Genomic DNA, 20,000 nt, shown 5'->3' with positions numbered 1-20,000 from the left:
CTGACTTTAGCTCCAACTTGCTTCAACACACCTGCCTGGAAGATTCTAGTTTACCTAGTAAGAGCTTGATTAGCTGGTTCAGATGTGTTTGATTAGGGTTGGAGCTAAACTCTCCAGGACCAAGTGTGGACACCCCTGCTCTAGAGCATTGTGAGAGTTGCAATAAATAAAATGTTTACTTTTTTTTTTTTTTTTTTTTTTTTTTTTACATTTGTTTAACAAATCTGTAATCATTTTTTTTTAAGTATTTTATATTTTATTTTGTCTACCTTTTTTTTTTTTTTAATCAAACATTTACCCTGTGATTTGTAAATGAAGTAAGAAACATGATCACATATGAAAGGGTACAATTCTCAGTTATCAGGCTTATACTACTATTGTTAGATTTTCTTGTTGTGATTATTAGGCCTGTCAAGATATCTATTTTTTTGTAGTACAATATTTTGCAGCAAAATATATTGCGATAAACGCTTTTTTTTTTTTTTTTTTTTTTTTTTTTTTTTTTTTTTTTTTTGTCATTTTAAGACCATTTTATTCCGTTTATTGTATAACGCCAGATTGCCAATATAATATCATCACAAAGCAAGTACACTCCTCCAAAGAACACATCATATTTTATTCTTGAGATTATTTCATTTAGTTAGTCCTTTTAACAGTTTAATAATGAGGCATTGGAGTCAGAATGTGAACGCATATCCTAAATAAATAATAATAAATGTTAACAGAAAAGTGCAAGGTAAAGAGTAACAGAGGCTGTGAAATCTGCTACCAGATCTATTTTAGTCGTCAAACACCCACATGATGAAATATACTACTGTGTTTTTAACTATACTGACACCTCCAATAGGAGGTAGCTGAAATGTTGCTAGAATTGGTTTTAATGCATGGGCGATATACTGTATATCGCATCACCAAAAACGATTAAGGTCATGTCCATGTGATGTGCGATAACTCTATATATTGATTATTGTGACAGGCCTTGTGATTACTTTTTTAAGCTTTTGTCATGATATTGAAGTACGCTGCAAAGAAAAGATCACTTTAACATGGATCATTATGTTTGCTGTTCCAAAATATTTTAAATGAGTCAGAAAATAATCTATTGTGGTCAATGCGGGGGAAAAGATATAGTTATTTTTAGCCAGACATTTAAACAGAACAGATTTTAGAGCAGTAATCACAACACTGTGATACTTTTTTATTTTTATAATTATATTTAGGGGTTTTCACCGTTATTGGGATAGGACAGTGGAGATTTAGACACAGGAAAGTATAGGGAGCAGAGATAGTAAAAGTGTTGGCAAAGGACCTAGAGCCGTTAATCGAACTCGGGCCGTCGTGAACACCTCGGTGCCATGTATCGGCGCACTAACCACAAGGCTATTGGCGCTGACAATGCTGTGATATTTTTATGCAAGGTTATTATACAGTCGGAATCTTATACCAGCCCATGACTGCACCAAAGGTGTGTTGAGTTGGGATTTTTTCTCTTTTTTTTTTTTTTTTTTTTTTTTTTAGGAGAGCATTCAAAGTCTGCAGGCTGCGGTCGGCTCTCTGCAGAAGGAGAAAGAGGATCTTGTCCAGACTCTGCAGTCCGCCAAGAAGGACACCAATCAGGCCAAGTAAATGCATATCTGTCTCTCTTCAAACTTTACTGACAGTTTTAATGCTGCGCAATAGCTTCATTTCCCAGGGTTCATACAGTCATGAAAAACCTGCAAAAGTCTTGGAGATTTGACATGGCATTTTGTAAGGCCTGGAAAAGTTTTGGAAAAACCCAAAAGGTTTTGGAAAAGTCATGGAAAATAAATATCTGTATACTTGAATATTGGTTAGTTGTCTTGAAACTTGTAAAATGGTCATAATAAAACCTTTTATAAAGACCATTATAAAAGACGGTCTGATGAATTTAGAGGCTTTCGCATCTGAACGCTTCAATTATTCTACAAAATATATGTAGGAGGTGCACTGCTTATCTGGACTGATACAGAAATGATGAATTCATTTGCAGTATTTAAGATGAGATTTACATGGAAAGTGTAATTAAATTATTCCATACTTTTTCTGTGAATAAGTCATTTAATTATAGTAACCATTCACTTTAGGGCTGCACGATATTGGAAAAATATTTCGTTGTGTTTTATAAATAATTTATTATAAATAAATACAATAAGATTCTTTTTGCGAAGTCGTTGCTTTGGTTGGGCTGATTTTGTAGGGCAGTGAAATACAAATATATAAGTAATTTATTATATACATATTATAAACAAACTACAGTCATAAACCCAATGGAGCAAATATTAAAGTGAAATAAACTGCTTTGTGTTTTTGGAGAGTGTAAGAGTATTCAGTCACAGAAATTGATTAGTCAAATGTAAAATAGTGTTCATCATATAATTCAATCAAATTAATCTTTATTAAACTTATTTCTGCTCTACCTAAATGCTTTGAATGCTAATAAAATGCTCACACAGTCACAGGCCTTAAAACACACACAGATAATGAACTGTCACTCTATTGTGGTTAAATTCTGCAGTCTCTCCGCAAATCTCACGTGTCTTGACCTGTGCTTTCTGTTCATCTATAAACACAACTCAACACTGCATATCCTGTGACTATTGCAGATGTACACATCATATCGATGCTCATATGAGCCCTAATTCACTTTGCAATGACCTCCACCCTCTAGACTGAGCGAGCAGCGCAGGAAGAGGCTTCAGGAGCTTGAAGGACAAATGACGGAGCTAAAGAAGAAACTGCAGGATCAGTCCAAGCTGCTGAAGCTCAAGGAGTCGTCCGTGCGCAATGTGGCCAAACTCAACCAGGAGATTCAGGTTTGGCTTCACGACAACCTCATATGTTTAATCCGTTAGGTAGGGACTAGGTGCGTCTTGAATCAGAATCTTTATTGTGATGTCAAATCCAGGTTTGGAAGTGGTTTTCAGACTAATCGACAGATGTTTACACTGGTGTTGTGACGATACTGGAATTTTAAAAACATCCATTTCCCGGGGACATTTGAGCGCTGTTGAGCACGTTCCTAGACGGCTCTGATTTGCCATTATGTTCATGTGCTCAACAGAAATGACTGTGATTGGCCGTGAAGGTCATCAGTTCACTGAACTCACCGCTGTTTACTGAGTGTAAACACAGATACAGGGACACTGGATCGGTGTAAAGCTGTGTAGATCAGTCGATTCATCAGCGGATCACTCGTATGTCAGCTTATAAACAGACCAGCTGATCTACGTGACTTTAAAACGCTCCATTGTCACTGTATCTGTGTTTACACTCTGTGAGTTCAGTGAACTGATGACCTTCACGGCCAATCAGAGTCATTTCTGTTGAGCACTGGTGAATATTATTGCAAGTCAGCGCTGTTTAAGGACACGCTCAAATGTTAAGGGAAAGTGGATGTTTCTAAAATATCAGTACCAACTGGTACCGAATTCCAGTATGGTGATAACACTAGTTTACACTTTGCAAAGCTTTTAGCTCGACATTTATAACACACTCACTCATCATTCTTTGGGTTAATCTCTGATTTATTAGGGGTTGCCACGGTGGAATGAACCACCAATTGCTCTGGCATTAAGCCTGATTGTGGTCTCGCATCTTGTTTGACGTTTGCAGGCCATGAAGTCTCAGCGTGTGCAGCTCATGAGGCAGATGAAGGACGACTCGGAGAAATTTCGCTTGTGGAAACAGAAAAAAGATAAAGAAGTCCTGCAGCTCAAAGAGAAAGTGAGTGTCAATTAGGGGCGTGCGATATGACGATTAAAATGTCTTCACAGTCTGTCTTTCAACTCTGGCACCTCTGTTTCGTTATACTGAACAACGTGTGTGTGTGTGTGTGTGTGTGTGTGTGTGTGTATATATATGTATATGTATGTATATATGTATGTATGTATGTATGTATGTATGTATGTATTTATGTATGTATTTATGTATATATATATATATATATATATATATATATATATATATATATATATATATATATATATATATATATATATATATATATATATATATATATATATATATATATATGTATGTATTTATGTATATGTATGTATGTATGTATGTATGTATGTATATATGTATGTATGTATGTATATATGTATGTATGTATATATGTATGTATGTATGTATGTATATATATATGTATGTATGTATATATGTATGTATGTATATATGTATGTATGTATGTATGTATGTATGTATGTATGTATGTATGTATGTATATATGTATGTATGTATATATGTATGTATGTATATATGTATGTATGTATGTATGCATGTATGCATGTATGTATGTATGTATGTATATATGTATATATGTATGTATGTATGTATGTATGTATGTATGTATGTATGTATGTATGTATGTATGTATGTATGTATGTATGTATGTATGTATGTATGTATGTATGTATGTATGTATGTATGTATGTATGTATATGCTTAAAAATGCAGATATTTAAGATAAAAAAAAAAGAACAACACAAAGGAAAGACTGTCTGCATTTTTCCTGTTTTAAGTTAAGCAGAGGAATGAGGTTACACTGAGAAATCTTTAAAATCACTGTTAGAGAGAAACAATAAACAAAACTATAATAAAGTATGTGATGAACTAAGCGTAATAATGAAAAACTAAATGAGTTAATGAGAAAGAAAATCAATAATAATAAGAGGATAAAAAAGATGGATACAATTCAGAGAGTTTACTCTCTGTCAAATAGTACAGTACAACATAAGAGCTAATTTACCTCTAAACTCAATCACAAACTAAAAAGGTCAAAGACCCAAAGACAAACAAACTCTGGTACATTTGAACCAAACAAAATAAAGAAGGTAGCCTTATATAATTTCTCAGTCGAGCTAAAGTAATCGAATACTTCAGAGACATGAGATCTGTTAACCAAATGTTGGGATTTACATCAAGAAGTTTCACTCGGAGGACACTGCTCATATTCATAATGACAGAAGTACATTAGTTTAATGTGTTTTCAATGATATTACGCAGCACCTGAACTTAAGCTCTTAACTTCAAGCCCTGTACTTTATTCATTCACAACAAGGGACAGTGTACATCAATCAATTCAATTCAGCTTTATTTGTACAGCGCTTTTACAATGTAGATTGTGTCAAAGCAGCTTCACATAAATGGTCATAGTAACTGGAACAGTGTGGTTCAGTTTTTAGTGTTTAAGTTCAGTTCAGTTTAGCTCAGTTCAGTGTGATTTAATCATTACTGAGAGTTCAAACACTGAAGAGCAAATTCATCGATGTGTAGCTCTACCAATCCTGAACCATGCGAGCCAGTGGCGACAGCGGAGAGGGGAAAAAAACTTCACCTGGTAGAGTGAAGAAAAAAACCTTGAGAGAACCAGACTCCGTTGGGTACGACCATTTTAATTTCTCGCTGACCAATAGTCTTGTGCAGAGCTTCAGTCACCACGGTGGAGGCTGGAAGCTGGCCTCAGCGAAGACTCGTCTGTCCCTGGAGCGTCACTGGAATCAGACTCATGTACTCCACTCCCCATGATCAACATCCCCTAAGATTGTAAATGTACCCAAATTAGCCCAAAGGCTAGTTTTCTTTGGTGGTTATTTTGCCAGATGTTAAGGGCATAAAAATACAAATTCAAACTGCAAACAATATTTAAAAAAAAACCCACAAATAAACAACCATAACATCAACAATATTAAAAAGCCTAGCGTTCACAACCAGTGGGCGTCACCAGTTAGAATCTACATAATATTATTGCATTGTTGAATTATTGCACTGTTGAGTATTACAGCAGAATGAGTGTAGTAAAATAAAAACTTGTACCTAGTACATTACATGATGTATCTACAGAAGTGTCGAGCTTTAAATAGCTAAATTATACATCAAAAATATAATAACATAAATTAAAATTATAAATGCAATATTTTTGTATTATTTTTATTATTATAAAAAATACAAATTATTATTTTTTATATAAAATTGTGAATAATAAACTGTGCTAAGCTAATAGTGTTCCTCCCACAAAGCAGAAATGGTAAAACTCAACTGTTTGACACTGGATGAGCTGTAAAATCAGTGTTTCCTAAAAACAGTGTAGTGTTAATTTAATATTATTCTGCAAGAGTTTCAATGTTTATTTTGGCTTGTTTCAGGATCGTAAACGCCAGTATGAGATGCTGAAACTGGAGCGAGACTTCCAGAAACAGGCCAGCGTGCTTCGCCGCAAGACAGAAGAGGTAAGCACTTTCATCAAAAGCTGAACTGCGGTCATTTACACCGGCTCTTTTCTTTGTCTTACACTTCTCCCTGCTCAATGACAGGACAATAGCAGTTTCCATTCACTTATGTTTATGCACTTTTTGAAGTATTGCATTAAAAAATTGGGAAATGCCAAGATGTGCAGTAATGTTGAAAATGTATACAATAAACACATGCACGCGACTGAGTTGAATTAACTTATTTAGTAAGAGAAATTGTGCATAAACTGATTGAAACGCATTTAGTGAATAAACTCTAGTGTGCGCATCAGTAAAGTGATGTGATTTAGTTTGAACAGAAGATGTGATGCTAAATATTAGAGGTCAGAACCTATACTGGTCTCACGGTTCGGTTCGGTTACGATTATCATGCCATCGATTCGGTTCAATTCGATATCTCGGTGCATCACGGTGCAATGACGATGCTTTCCATATACAGTGTTATATTTTAGGGGGGAGGCTATAACAAGCTGTCTGTATAAACACACAGACACACAGCAACACACTGTCTCACATTCACAAACATAGACAGCATCAAACAAACAAACACACACACACACACACACAAACAAACACACTTAAGCCCTTGCAACAGGGAGAGCTCGCGCTGAGCGGAGCAGAAAAACAAAAAAAATAAGCACTTTTCCGACGGTCCCTTACTGAGAGCTCCTCTCAGCGAGAGCTCTGCCGGCTAAAGTAAACGTAGACTGCGAGGGCTTAAACGGAGCAGTGCTCGTAATGTCGAGCTAAAAAAGAAAGACAGCTGTGAAACATAACCAGCTTTGTCTTTCTGTAGGAAACACACTTTAGATCTTTTTAGGGTAAGAGTTTTTTGAGTTATTGCCGTCTATAACTGAATGTGTGTCAGGAAAATCGAAAACAAAACCAACTGAACCGCGCTCATTTCTGGCGCCCCACTGGATATACAGCGCCCTAAGCATTTGCCTATGGTGCCTATGCCACGGGCCGGCCCTGAGTTGGCTGAGTGTTGTAAATAACGGCGCTCACCTCCCTCGCGACAGAGCGCATAGGAGATAAATGACGTCACGACATAATAACCGGTTATGATTATTACTGAACCGATACCGAATTGTCCGCGTCTGCATCGCGGTGCACCGAAGAAACAATTAATTTTGACACCCCTACTAAATATGGTAGCAATGGGTTAGCATTAAAGGGATGGTTCACCCCAAAATTAAAAAAAAAAAAAAACTCACTATTCTCTTACCTTCAAATTACTTATAGCTTTTATGAGTCTTCTGTTGAACACAGAGGAAGATATGTTGAAGACCGCATTTAACCATAGTAGAAAAAACACATGAAATTGATGGTTTCCAGCATTCTTCAAAATATCTTCATTTGTGTTCAACCGAAGAAAGAGACTCAAACAGGTTTGGAACAAGGGAGAGTAAATGATGACAATTTCAATTTTTTGGTGAACTGTCCCTGGATAAACTAGCGTCAGCCAAACGCCTCAGCCATCAGTCCATCATCACAGTGCTTCAGTATTGTTATTCTTCTCCAGAACTGTCTTGAGCATCTGTCTGCTGCTCCCAAAAAGCGTCTCTCGCCTCCGAAATCCACCACGTTCATTGCGTTTCATCTTCTGAGGTGCAACTTTTTTTTTTTTTTTTTTTTTTTTTTTTTTAAGAGGAGAACAAACAACACAGTGGAAAATCCTAACAGTGCAGCAAACTCCACTTCTCTCAGCAATATTTCTGACTGTGCAGCTGGAACTGAAGAGTTTGTTCTCTTCTGTTTCTCATTGGATGGAAACGCTGCTGTATTCACAAATGATTTATTTGGATTGAAACATGGCTATAGTTGGTGAAACTGCCCAATGTCCGTCCACAGGCTGCTGCTGCTAACAAGCGTCTGAAAGATGCTCTTCAGAAGAGGAGTGAAGTTGCAGAGAAACGCAAAGACGTCCAGAACCGAGGAGCAGAGAGTGTTACTAACAGAGTCAAGGTATGAGCTCAAACAGAAAAACAAAATAAGTTTTAGGTAAAAGCAGTTAGGGAAAGCAGTTTTAATTCTTATTATGACTTGGTAAAGAAATGTTGGTTAATTAATTTAAAGGTCTTGTGACGTGCTTTTAAATGTGCATTTTATTAGATGTTTCATGTAATCTCAACTGAAACCCCCAAGAGAAGGCGGGGCATAAAGCGGCTCCTCCCTTAAAAAAATCAAGCCACTTGATTCTGTGGGAATACAGTTGAAGTCAGAATTATTAGCCCTCCTGGATTTTAGCCTAAAATTTCTAATCATAATAGTTTTAATAACTCATTTCTAATAACTGATTTATTTTCTCTTTGTCATGATGACAGCACATAATATTAGACTAGATATTCTTCAAGACACTAGTGTTCAGCTTAAAGTGGCATTTAAAGGATTTACTAGGGTAATTAGGGTAAAGTTAGGGTAATTAGGCAAGTCATTGTATAACAGTGGTTTATTCTGGAGACAATCCAACACTAATATTAATTAAGGGGGCTAATAATATTGACCTTAAAATGGGTTTAAAACAATTAAAAACTGCTTTTATCCATCATTTTATCCGAAATAAAATAAGACTTTCTCCAGAACAAATGTTGTAGGAAATACTGTAAAAAAAAAATCCTGCATCTGTCCAACACCATGTGGGAAATATTGGAAAAAGAAAACACAAACTCACAGGAGGGTGAATAATTTTTGGCTTGAACTGCATATGCATCTTTATTGTAATTGTGGTCTGTCGGATTGGTTCAGAACTGGCTGCTGAATGAGATCGAGGTGCTGGTGAGCACAGAGGAGGCCCGGCGGCACCTACAGGACCTGCTTGAGGACAGGAAGATGCTGGCGGAGGAGATCTCACAGCTTCGCCAGCAGATGGAGGCGGGAGAGAAACCGGTGTCTAAAGTCCGGGTGAGAGAGAGAGAGAATTTAAGACCATGCAGAACTGCCCCTTTAATAGCCCTTATACATTATGTAGTGGACTTAAACACTGCCTTTTCTTCAATTTATTTGTGATTTATTTATTTTATAGTGTTCTGAATTGTATTAAATTCCTAGAAATACTCGTCAGTGAGAGTTTAACGCATTTGTTTTTTATTTGATTGTTGTTTTTCCTCTTCAGCGTCGCACCCTGACCATTTCTGAGTTGGAGGGTAAGTGTGAGCTGGAGGCGTCCATCAGTAAACAAGTGGAGAGTCTGGACACAGAGATGGCCCTCAGGTCAGCACTACACTTTCAAAACCTCAAGTGCACATCCATAATGAAGCTTAATACTCTCAAATACAAAAAATTGTAAATTAAAATAATTCATCTTAAATGTTTCAGCTATTATCCTTTTAGTATTATTTCTTTTTGGTCACATCTGTAATGCATGTTTAAGATATACAATACATATATTTCAATATATTGTTAACATCTATATTCTTTGTGAATTTAAGTTTTACTGCAAATGTCACATCCATAACGCTGGAATTGCTCAATCCTTTTTATAATATTAAGAGCAATAATCAGCAATTTGTTGATATAACACCCCTGCTGATGTTTTACCCCGGTTTTTGATGACATTTTATTTGCAACAGTAAAATATTAGGATACTTTATTTATTGATTGTGCTGTTGTTTACCATAAATATTCGATCTAAAAGACAGGATTGATGCAATTGATAATTATTGCATTTGCTTTTGGAAAGTAAAAACGCCACTAGAGATCAATACTGCAGGTTTAATATGTAATGTAAAGGTTTATGTTCGACTCTGTCCAGTATAAATGATCGTCTTTGCACTGTTTCAGGAGCGCTCAGATCGCAGATCTCCAGCAGAAAGTTCTGGATGCGGATAATGAGGGCCGGATGAAGCAGCGCTGGGATTCAATCACAACCCTCATAGAGGCCAAGAGCGCCCTGAAGATCCTCATGGCGGAGGTGAAGCTTAATAACTCCACTAATATCTTATACTAATGATACCTGGGCATTTACGTTTATTTACAGTTTTATACACACACAAATATATATATATATATATATATATATATATATATATATATATATATATATATTAGGGATGCTCAAAATAATCGATTAACCGTTAACCGAACCGAAAGGATGCGTTTGTAACCGATCAATGCTATCAGTTAAACGATTAAAAATATTATTTTATATATTTTTAGTTTGGCTGAAAAGTTTATTTGAAAATGCTCTGTTGTTGTTATGCTAGCATGTTAAAATAAATCTGTATTTTAAAATGCAATATTTAATGTGTCAGACACAAAATAGACACGTCAATTTGTTTAATATAAAATTAATAGTAATCTGACCAGTTAACCGTTAATAACCGATTAATAAGCGGCGGTTGGCGGTTTGCAAAATGAACCTAAATGAACATCCCTTATATATATATACATATATATATATATATTCAGACACACCCTGTCAAGTGTTGATGCTGAAGCCCCTTGTGAATTGGACATTAGTGTTTAGCCTGGTGTAAATCTGAAATTTCATTCATAAAGGTCTTAAAAAGTGTGTTAAATTTGACTGATAAAACCCTGAAAATGCCTTTTTAAGTTGTAAAGAAATCAGAAGGCAATGATTTATTCATTTAGTCTGACATGTTTTGCTCCAAAATATTATAAATGTGTCTTAAAATGAAATCTAGTGTTCAGAGTAGGAGAAAATATGTTGTTTTTTATCTAGACCTTTAAAAAGAGCTAATTGTATTGCAGTATTCACAATACTGTTATGCTTTTATCCAAGGTCATCATACAGTCAGAATCTTATACCAGCTCATGCCTATTTGGCCTGTTTCAGGTTGTTGCATCCAAGACATTAAATGCGAAGCAGGAGAGCGAGCTGCAGCAGGAGAAAGCCAACCTGCTGGACATGCAGAAGGTGTTGTGTGACGAGCGCAAACTGATGTCGGCCATGGACATGGAGCACCAGAGTCACCTGGTGGAGATGGAGCAGAGACACCAGGAGAAGGTCTGCATCACACTGACATGTATAGGCCCAATCCCAATTCTAGCCTTGGTTGATTAAAAAAGAAGCTTGAAATCTGTTCAAAAGAGAATCGCAATGCATTCAGGAAAACTCTACTGAATGTAGAAGGCACTAGTTTATCACCACAGCTCTTCTTGGCTATTGTTTCATTCTCGTGAACAGTTTTAAATGGGAAGATGAATTAAATGATCTGCTAACTGCACTCTTTGTCTCGGATGTTCCTGATGGTGTTTTCTGACTCTTGTGTGTTGTTGTGCAGGTTTTGTATCTCCTCGGGCAGCTCCAGAATAAACCAGTGGCGCTAGAGGAGCAGCAGGAGCTGGTGTCCAAACGTGAGCAGGAGCTGCTGCAGAGACTTCAGTTTCAGGTTCTCCATACATCACACACACACACACACACACACACACACACACACACTGCTTTAAGGCTGAATTTTACTTCTGCTGAGTGATCGCTGTAACCCACGGCACATGCCTTGCACATTGTTGTGCTGCCAGGCAGTTTTGCAAAGCGATGTTGCTTGGCTACTTTACTATTAAGAATAATAATAATAATTCATTTTATTTATAAATGGCGCCTTTCTGGACACCCAAGGTCGCCTTACAGTAAGCATCATCAGACATGCTAAACAACTTAAACATTACTAAAAACAATCATTGACCAAACAAGTTAAAACGCAATAGCGAATATAAAAGAACATAATAAAAACATGATAAAAAATTGTTAAGTAAAAGCCTGCTTAAAAAGATGGGTCTTTAGACGTGATTTAAAATTGTGAAGACTATCACTGCTCCTAAGATCTACTGGAAGTGAGTTCCATAGCCGAGGAGCCATAGAGCTAAAAGATCTGTCGAGTGCGAGGTGGTGCCAGAGTGAAGTTGTTAGCTGACCTAAGGGTACGAGAAGGGGTGTAGATATGGAGAAGTTCAGTGAGATATTGAGGAGCGAGATTATGAAGTGCCTTGAAAGTTAGAAGTAATATTTTAAAATCAATTCGATATTTCACTGGAAGCCAATGAAGCTGATAGAGGAGTGGTGTGACGTGCTCGTGAGATGGGGTCCTAGAGATGACACGAGCTGCATGGTTCTGAACCAGTTGGAGTTTATGGAGAAGTTTGGAAGGAAGTCCAGAAAGAATGGGCAACAATATTGTATCTGTGAGCCATTACTGGGCCCACACGGAGTCTGCACTCTCAGAATCCTGCAAATTTTGGCAGATCTTTAGCCCATCATTGATTCTGTTTATTTACTTCAGTAAATGCGTGTAAATTGATATTTATTCTGTTTTTTAATAAATTACAGTAATATTATTGACTAATATGACAATATTCATTTGATTTATTTACAATACAGTTTATTTTCTGTCTTTTAGTGGAGATATTAAATTACAGACTTGCTTTGTTTACCAAATAAAGTGGATCTAATTGGATTTGCATTAAATAAAAAATTTAAATGTATTATTTCACATATTAAGGTTTTAGTTATGATACTCCCAAAATAGTTCGGCAAAAATCTGCAGATTTTTACTATAATTCTCTGCAAAAAATGTCCGCAGACTCTGTCTGGCCCTACTCATTACCCTAATTAGTGGGCCCATGTCTGACCTAGTTGCCAATTTATGGCATAATTTCCCAAATTTGCCCAGCAGCGTTGCCCTATACATCATCAGGATTATGCGATACTGGAATTCAGTACCAATTGAGAATGAAATTAAAAACGGGAATTTAATTTCCCACTAACGTTTGAGCGCTGTTGAGCAGGTTCTTAAACACTGCTGATTAGCCGTTGTGTTGACATGCTCAACATAAATGACTGTGATTGGCCGTGAAAGACCGATACCAGTCTGTGGATCAAGTGGTACTAGGCAGCACAAGAAATCATTAATTATTTCAGTTTTATTTATTATCCGAGTCTGAACAATCTTTTATTTTGATAATTGACTGTATTCTCTCGCTTGCATCTCAGCTGTTTAAGTGCCAAAATTCAGCTTGCAAGCTAGAAAAAGTGAATAAGAAACAGACAGTCTTTGGAAAGTTTCTTTGCGAAAGGGAAAAGGCCCAGTGAAGGACCCGTGAACTGCCAAGGAATCGATTCGCAACCAATATAGAAACACATCAGGTGAATCCAGCATGTCTGTGCACGAAGAACAACTGATGGAGATCACAAATGTTGGTGGCTGTTCACATATCGCATCTTTTCAGGTGCAAGTTCGTTATTTACAATGGAGGCGTAGTTTGACACATATTGGGAGCGCTTGTGTATTCCAGGGGCTCCAAGTTGAAAACATCATCAGAATGCTGCGAGCCACAAATCACATGACGAGAACAGACTGAGCAGCTTCACATTTTGTATGGAATTTACACATTTCAGTAGCACAGCATCTTCTCCATCAATAAAACTTGTATCAGAGCTGCAGTTTTTATTTTGTCGGCTGGTCATCCTCTGAGAAAACAGCTGATGGACGCTTAGCAATATACGTACAGCGACTCCCAGGGCTGCGGAAAAATTGTCAATCATTGACCTGTCCACGGTGATAAAAAGGTTGGGGACCACTGTTGTTTAGTACATAAAAGTTAATAAGGAAAGCTCAATTTCTGGCCTGAGGTGTGCAGTTGTTCACAATGTGTGCTATAAACTGAGCAATCATTCAGCAAGAAGAAAACAGGCTAAAATATAAACACTTATTTTGGCGATGCTTCGTCTCACAGGAAGAGGAAATCGAAAAACTGCGAGAGCTGAGTGATCAGAACCAGAAGCTGAAGGAGGAGAATGAGCAGTACAAACAGGTCAGAGCCTTTTCACTCACAAATGCTTTCATTGAGATTTCTGTCGTTTCTGAACTGTAAAATAGTTTAATCTTTCTGATGTTTACAGAAGTTGCATCTGGCGCAGCTGACCAGTGCGAAGAAAGTGCTGTCTGCGGTCAACGAGTCGCCGGACACATCTTTCGAGTACATTCCACCAAAGGTAAACCTTATTGCTGTAGATTTGTTGAATGCATTATTCTTCATCTGATATATACAGTTGAAGCCAGAATTATTATCCTTCCTGAATTATTAGTCCTCTATATTTTTTTTTTTCCCCAATTTCTGTTTAACAGTGAAATTATTTATTCAACACATTTCTGCACATAGTTTTAATAACTCATCTCTAATAACTGATGTCTTTTATCTTCTCCATGATGACAGCACATAATATTAGACTAGATATTCTTCAAGACACTAGTGTTCAGCTTAAAGTGACATGTAAAGGCTTCACTAGGGTAATTAGGGTAAAGTTAGGGTAATTAGGCAAGTCATTGTATAACAGTGGTTTATTCTGGAGACAGTCCAACACTAATATTGCTGAAGGGGCCAATAATATTGACCTTAACATGACTTTTAAAAAATTAAAAACTGCTTTTATTCTAGCCGAAATAAAACAAATAAGACTTTCTCTAGAAGAACAAATATTAGAGGAAACACTGTGAACAATTCCTGAATCTGTTTAACGTCATTTTGGAAATATTTGACAAAAATTTTAAAAATCACAGGAAGGCGAATCATTCTGACTTCAACTGTATATGTGAATATATATATTTATATATATATCTGACTGCTGTGTTTCTACCCAAAAACAAGCCCAAAGCTAAGATGCACTCGACGGCTCGTGCGCGGCAGCAGGAGCCCATAGATCTGGATGAGCTCATGTCTCCATCAGACTCAGAGAAAGAGGAGGACGAGTGGCGTCCAGAGAAGGCAGAAAAAACACGGAGGGGATCCAAGAAGGCCAAACTGAATGGCGTGAGTTTGGGCATGGGCATGGATGATTGGCTCACCTGATAACACTACTGTTTTACCCAGGATTCAGTTGGATTTTACCATTCTACACAAAAACAAAAACTCGTAAGGTTGACTTTATAAGATCTCGATAACCATTTGCATAAGCAAACTTCAAGTAAAGTGGCAGGTATTCAGTAACAAAGGTATTTTTGTATAGTTTTTTTTTTCCTTTTTTAACCACAAACAAAACTTTTACTATCTTATGTGAAGTACAATTATTTTGTCAATATCATGTAAAGTTTACCTAACACTGCTAAATACATTAGGTAAAAATGAATAGATTATCTTTAATTTTGTGTCTATATTTATTTAAATCTTTTTTTTTTTTTTTTTTTTTTTTTGCAGTGGGAACATTGCTTTTTGCAAGTAAATTGTATTAGTTACAACTTGGTACACTTGGCGTAACTTAATATAATTAAGACACATCTCCACTGACTTGAAATGTGCTATTTCCCTTTATTTTAAGCTAATTGCTGAACCCAAGAGCAAATTTACTTTAAGAATGCTTACTGATCTCAGAGCTAGTGTTGGCACAGGGATTGCTTTTATTTTCACAATCTTCATTAATATTGAATATTAATTTAGTCAAATCTTGTGACCTGTACATCTGATACGCAGGTAGTTACACCAACACCATTCCTTCACGTGTTCAGCTGTATGTTGTGATATTTCACCAGCCTACATTAAGGCGTGTGTGTCCTCTACAGTGTGCGTGTCGGGGCCGCTGTGTGAATAAACTCTGCCGCTGCCGCAAGGGAAAGATGACCTGTGGGGAAAACTGCCTGTGTGACCATGAGAAGTGTCGAAACATGGAGAACCGCAGCAGTGTGGTCAGTGCAGGATCTGCCCTCATGTTCATGCCTAATACAGGATGATGTTCTGATGTTCTCCTCTTCTCCTCAGGATCTGAGCGAAACCACTGATGTGTTTAAAGACTCCTCTGTCCTGCCTGAAGACCCCACAGCTGTTGGATCCAGAGACGCCACTTTCTTCACTCCGCCCTGCGTCCCGCCCACTAAAAAGGTGAACCAGGAGAGTCTGTATTACACCCACAATGACCGTCTGGAGTGCCTTAGCATTTATTAACATCTATTCCCAGATGACTTTATTGATTATGGTGTGTTCTGAATAGTGTTAAGGGACAGATGTAAAACAGGAGTGTGTGTGTGTTAGTGATGGTCAGGTGTGCTTCAGTGTGAGTGTGTGTTCATGCCCGCAGAACCACACACGTTTTGGCACACACAATCTAGGCAAACCATATGTGGTTACGACTGATGTTAACGTTAATAATGTTTTTTTGAACATCGTCATCGATATATTTTGATATATATGGTTAATGAACATTGTACACAATAAACAATAGTGTTTACTTTATTTCACAAATACTGCGATAGAGATGATAGAAATGGGGAGGGTTGTTTCCGATCGCCATTCAATATAATAGACTGAACAGTTTTCATCAGTCATTATAGCTGATCAGTCATTAATATGGCAGATACTCGTTTGCTGGCCTTGCTGAACCATCTAAATTGGACCGGTTTAATTTATATAATGGATTCATTTATAATGAAGGAAATAATCGCAAGTTAATATAGGCAATAATACATTATATGTAATGAAAATCTTTTTACATGTAACAAATATATAACACTATATTCATATTTTACTCAAGCGATTTTTATAGTGTTTATTTGCTTAACCTTCTAATTACCTTTTAAATAATGATTTCCCACATTTAATACTGTAGTAATAAGCAATAAATTTTAATAATAAATTGTAATAAGCAATAAATAGTAAGCAATAAATTGTTTTTAAATCAAAATTTAGCAATAGGAACAAATTAACTATTAATAATTAATAAAAAATAATAAGTAAAAAAAAAAAAAAAATATATATATATATATATATATATATATATATATATATATATATATATATATAAAACTAACAGCTGTGACAGTTTGGTAAAAGATAGTAGTTTATATATAAACTTATAATTAGTCAGATAATCAGTTTATAACTATATATATATATATATATATATATTTATATATATATATATATATATATATATATATTTATATATATATATATATATATATATATATATATATTTATATATATATATATATATATATATATATATATATATATATATATATATATAGTTATAAATATAGTAGTAATAAATATAGTTATATATATATATATATTTATATATAGTTATATATATATATATATATATATATATATATATATATATATATATATATATATATATAGAGTTATAAACTGATTTACTATAGTATGCTAATTTATTTTAATGTGACACATTTTTGTTTGCTTTTTATATTTTACAACAAAGTGATTTTAACAAAGTATGAAAAGATTAAGATGCTGAATTAGTTCATTACACTTAATCCAGACAGTCTGTTATGTTTTCTTTGTTTAGCTGGACGCATTAATAAAGTCATATTAAGTGTCTTTAACCAATTAATTTTATTTACATAATTTGAGTTCAGAAACTGCAGAGATGTTAAAATGATCGTTACGATAAAATAATAATAATGACTTAAACCATACTTGTGAAATTCAATAGGTGGCGATAATGCTAAAGAGTTGGTTAGTTACCACATATGGTTTGCCTAAATCGTGTGTCCTAGATTGTGTGCCTAAAACGTGTGTGGTTCTGCGGGCCTGCAGCTGGATATTATTGCTCAGGGCTGCTGGAGATGCTAATGAGATGGAGAGATGGCCACCAGTGGGCGGGGCTTTCCCCCTCTGATTGGCATTCTCCCTTTGTACGTGTCATCAAAGTATTTCTGCAGACTGATTTGATCGTCTGATTCTAAACAAATACTATTACTTCATGTTGACCATTAGAGGCTGGAGATACTCACACTGCTGACACACAACTGAGCTTAAACCACTTATAAATGTTTTTTTTTTGCATGTCTGTGTGTTGAACAGGAGATTGGAGAAGTCTGGCAGCTGCCGGCGGACCTGAAGCTGGAGAAAAAGCCTGTTCCTGCAGAAAACGAGAGGGAAAGCGACAGCGAGGACTCTGAAGGTATGAACAACACCAGCAGCTTCCTCCGCAGGAACAAGAGAGGCCTGAGCAACTTCAAAAACAGCTTCTTCTCCGGCTGCACACCCATACGTGAAGAGCATTAGCACGCTAGCATGTGTCGTCTTGTCCTTATGTCTTCTTTCTATGTGATTTAAAGGGTTAGATCACCCAAAAGTGAACATTTTCTTACTATTTACCCTCCCTTAAGTTCTTATGAACCTTTAAGACTTACTTTATTCTGTTCGACTCTAAAGAAGATATTTTGATGAATGTTGGAAACCTGTAACCATTGACTTGCACAGTAGGAAAAACATCCTATGGAAGTCAATGGTTACCGGTTTTCAGCATTCTTGAAACTATTTTTCTTCTGTTAAACACCAAAGAAGATATTTTGAAAAATGTTAAAACCGGTAACCATTGACTTCCATTGTAGGTAAAAGAAATACTATGCAAGTCAATGGTTACAGGTTTTCAGCATCCTTCAAAAGTATTTTCCTTATTCTGTTCAATTAAAAAGTATTTTGAAGAATGTTGGAAACCTGTAACCATTGGCTTGCATAGTAGGAGAACAGAAATACAATGAAAGCCAATGGTTCCCGGTATTCAGCATTCGTCAAAAAATATTATCTTTTCTGCTGTGATATTTGTGAAGAATGTTAGAAACCTGTAACCATAGACTTCCATAATAGGAAAAACTAATAGTATGGAAGTCAATGGTTACCGGTTTTCTTTAAAAGGATCTCTCTCTCTCTCTATCTTCTGTAATTGGCTTAAATAATAGGAAAACACAAATGCTATGGAAGTCAATAGTTACCGGTTTTCAGTATTCTTCAAAATATCTTTATTCTGTTCAACAAAAAAAAAAAAACAAGATATTTTGAAGAATGTCAAAATATGTAATCATTGACTTCCATATTAGGAAAAGAAATAAAATGCAAGTCTATATTTACAAATTTTTCATTATTCTTCAAAAGTATTTTTCTTATTCTGTTCAATAAAAAAAGATGTTTTGAAGAATGTTGGAAACCTGTAACCATTGACTTGCATAGTATTTGTTTTTCTTACTATGGAAGTCAATGGTTCCAAGTTTTCTTCAAAAGGGTCTTTCTTATTTTGTTTAACACAAGAAGATATTTTGAATAACGTTGGAAACCTGTAACCATTGGCTTGCATATTAGGAAAAGCAAATAGTATGAAAGTCGATGGTTACCGGTTTTCAGCATTCTTCAAAAATATCACAACACAAAAGATAGTATTTTTGAAGAATACTAATAACTTGTAACCATTGACTTCCGTAGTATGTTTTTCCTACTATATAAATCAATGGTTACATGTTTCCAACATTTTTCAAAATATCTTCTTTTGTGTTCAACAGAATGAAGAAACTCATGAAGGTTTATAATAACTGGAGGGAGAGTGAATAGTGAGTGAACGTTGATGTTTGGGTGAACCGCCCCTTTAAGTGTATACATGTGTTTGTTGATTGGCTAGTTGTAATATAGTTTCCGGAGTCTGCCATTGATTGGTTAATGCACTAACTAATATGAACTGCAAATGTTACGGATGGTTTTATAGACTTTTAACAAATCTGGCTGTATGATGTTGAACAGTCATGGTTGTAGATGATATTCCTATTAAAATCAAGTGACTTAAATAAATGGTTTATTTTATTTATGGTGCTGTTCCTTTCCTGAAATGTTGATTTTAAGTGTCAAATGGGTTGCGTGTGGTTAATTATGATATTATCTGAACAGTCGAGGACCTTTATTAGCCCAAATACTTCCCAGTAGATGTTTAACGGAGCAAGGATATTTTTTCCTACTACATTTTTTTTTGTTTGGCTTGAACGA

The 20,000-nt window shown here is 35.7% G+C and overlaps 1 protein-coding gene across 1 annotated transcript in view; it reads left to right on the top strand.

Moving 5' to 3' along the window:
• The window catches only part of kif4 (kinesin family member 4), a 35,325-nt gene extending 15,521 nt beyond the window's left edge, over positions 1-19,804 (top strand). Inside the window, 16 exon segments of the mRNA NM_200823.1 lie at positions 1,519-1,622; positions 2,690-2,834; positions 3,634-3,744; positions 6,168-6,251; positions 8,127-8,240; positions 9,021-9,176; positions 9,388-9,485; positions 10,056-10,185; positions 11,071-11,241; positions 11,519-11,626; positions 13,968-14,045; positions 14,134-14,226; positions 14,880-15,041; positions 15,788-15,910; positions 15,984-16,103; positions 18,051-19,804. Coding sequence (NP_957117.1) covers positions 1,519-1,622; positions 2,690-2,834; positions 3,634-3,744; positions 6,168-6,251; positions 8,127-8,240; positions 9,021-9,176; positions 9,388-9,485; positions 10,056-10,185; positions 11,071-11,241; positions 11,519-11,626; positions 13,968-14,045; positions 14,134-14,226; positions 14,880-15,041; positions 15,788-15,910; positions 15,984-16,103; positions 18,051-18,254 — 2,001 coding nt within the window. The 3' untranslated portion in view covers positions 18,255-19,804.
• Positions 19,805-20,000: the final 196 nt, after the last annotated feature.

Source organism: Danio rerio, chromosome 21 (genome assembly GCF_049306965.1).
Source record: "Danio rerio strain Tuebingen ecotype United States chromosome 21, GRCz12tu, whole genome shotgun sequence".
In the NCBI taxonomy this organism is placed as follows: Eukaryota; Metazoa; Chordata; class Actinopteri; order Cypriniformes; family Danionidae; genus Danio; species Danio rerio.
This window is presented reverse-complemented; position numbering and strand designations above follow the sequence as displayed.